At 63.2% G+C, this 2,242-nt stretch overlaps 1 protein-coding gene across 1 annotated transcript; it reads right to left on the reverse strand.

Moving 5' to 3' along the window:
* Positions 1–604: 604 nt before the first annotated feature.
* LOC106900046 (nanos homolog 3-like) lies at positions 605–2,194 on the reverse strand. The gene has a single exon (XM_014962006.1). It carries the CDS (start codon positions 1,065–1,067, stop codon positions 612–614), a length of 456 nt encoding a protein of 151 aa, XP_014817492.1. The 5' UTR covers positions 1,068–2,194; the 3' UTR covers positions 605–611.
* Between the last annotated feature and the right edge of the window lie 48 nt (positions 2,195–2,242).

The raw sequence follows: 2,242 nt of genomic DNA on the forward strand, positions 1-2,242 counted from the left end.
GTGACATGGGTGCCCCTGTCCCCACCTGGCGCCGGGAGGCCCTAAAACCCCATGTTTTTGGCCCATTTTGGGGTCAATCAGCGTGAACACTCATTCCTGCACCGAGCAAGTGGGGACCCCCCCAATTTGGTTCAGCCTCGTGCTGAGGAGGGGGGGTCGGGTGGGACCCTCTGGCCAAACGCGGTGACACCAGTGCCCCCCAGCCCCACCCGGTGCCAGGAGGCCCCAAAACCCCCCTTTTTGGCCCGTTTTGGGCTCAATCAGTATGAACCCTTATTCCTGAGCCAAGCAGGTGGGGACCCCCCAATTCAGTTGTGCCGAGGAGGGGGGGTCGGGTGGGACCCTCCTGCAAAGCGTGGTGACACCAGTGCCCCCCAGCCCCACCCAGTGCCGGGAGGCCCCAAAACCCCACTTTTTTGGCCCGTTTTGGGGCCAATCAGTGTGAATGCTCATTCCTGCGCCGAGCAGGTGGGGACCCCCCAATTCAGTTGTGCCGAGGAGGGGGGGTCAGATGGGACCCTCCCCCAAAGCGTGGTGACACCAGTGGTGCCAGGAAGCCCCAAAACCCCCCTTTTTTGTCCCGTTTTGGGGCCGATCCCCCCAAAGCCCCCCTAGGGGTGCGCGTGGGGCCCGCGGTGCGTGGGGGGGGTCCCCGGGGGGGGCCGGCTGTAGACGGAGGCGTACCCCCGGCGGGTGAGGGGGCAGAAGCGTCGGGTGTGAGCCCCCTCGCGCGTGGCCCCGCACTGGGGGCAGACGTAGCCGCGCAGCACCGGGCACAGCACCCGGCCCCCCGCGTCCCGCAGGCTGTGCCCCCGCCACACCGACACCGCCTCCCCGTTGCGCCGGCAGAAGCTGCACACCCCCTGCCCGGGGGGGCCGGGGGACGCCGGTGTCACCGCGGCGGTGCCGGTGGTGGTGGGGGTGGGGGTGATGGTGGTGATAGTGGTGGGGGTCCTGGTGGTGGCATCACCCTCAGGTTCCTCCCGCCGCGCACGGGCCAGCGCCGCCACCGCCGCCGCCAGCCCCAGGTAGTCCCGCCACATCTGGAACGGGGGGCACCGATCCATCCCCCCGGGACGGGGGGGTTTGGGGAGGATTCGGTGCTGGATTCGGTGAGGTCTCGGTGCCGGATTTGGTGAGGTCTTGGTGCAGGTCGTGGTTCACGATTCAGTGAGGATTCAGTGAGGATTCAGGGCAGGTTTCCTTGAGATTCGGTGCTGGTCTCAGTGGTAGCTCCAGTGTGGGTTTTGGTGCAGGTTTTGGTGCAGGTTTCGGTGCCGGATTCAGTGGTAGCTCGGGTGTGAATTTCGGTGCAGGTTTCAGTGAGGTCTTGGTACAGGTATTGGCTCAGGATTTGGTGACGATTCAGTGAGGTTTTGGCGCAGGTTTCCCTGAGGATTCGCTGAGGTTTCGGTGCAGGTTTCCCTGAGGATTTGGTGCAGGTTTCGGTGGTGCCTCCGGTGTGGGTTTTGGTGCAGGTTTCAGTGCACAATTCAGTGCAGGTCTCGATGGTGGCTCCGGTGGGGTGTTTGGTGCCAGATTCAGTGGTAGCTCTGGTGTGAATTTCAGTGCAGGTTTCGGTGAGGTCTTGGTGCAGGTCTTGGCTCAGGATTCAGTGAGGATTCGGTGAGGTTTCAGCGCAGGTTTCCCTGAGGATTCGGTGCTGGTTTCAGTGGTGGCTCCGGTGGGGTTTTCGGTGCCAGATTCGGCGGTAGCTCTGGTGTGAATTTCGGTGCAGGTTTTGGTGAGGTCTTGGCTCAGGATTCGGTGAGGATTCAGTGAGGTTTCGGCACAGGTTTCCCTGAGGATTCGGTGCTGCTCTTGGTGGTGGCTCTGGTGTGGGTTTTGGTGCCGGATTCGCTGCCGGATTCGGTGAGCTCTTGGAGAGGCTTCCAGGGGTTCAGCGAGGTTTTGGTGCAGGTTTCGGTGCCGGATTCGGTGAGATTTCGGTGCAGTTTCCCGAGGTTTCGGTGCCGGATTCGGTGAGGTCTCGGTGCCGGTCCCAGCGCAGTTTGAGGGCAGTTCTGGGGCAGTTTGGAGGGTTTTGGTGATTCCGGGCAGGTTGGGTGCAGATTTGATGCGGCTCTCGGGTCCGGTGCGGGGGTTTCGCTGCAGTTTTGGGGGGATTTGGTGCCTCTGGTGCAGTTTGGGTGATTCTGGCGCAGTTTGGGTGATTCTGGCGCAGTTTGGGTGGTTTTGGTGTCTCCCCGTCTCCCGCCGGGGCCGTTTTCCGGCCCCCGCC

Source organism: Calidris pugnax, unplaced genomic scaffold (assembly GCF_001431845.1).
Source record: "Calidris pugnax isolate Ruff unplaced genomic scaffold, ASM143184v1 scaffold1108, whole genome shotgun sequence".
In the NCBI taxonomy this organism is placed as follows: Eukaryota; Metazoa; Chordata; class Aves; order Charadriiformes; family Scolopacidae; genus Calidris; species Calidris pugnax.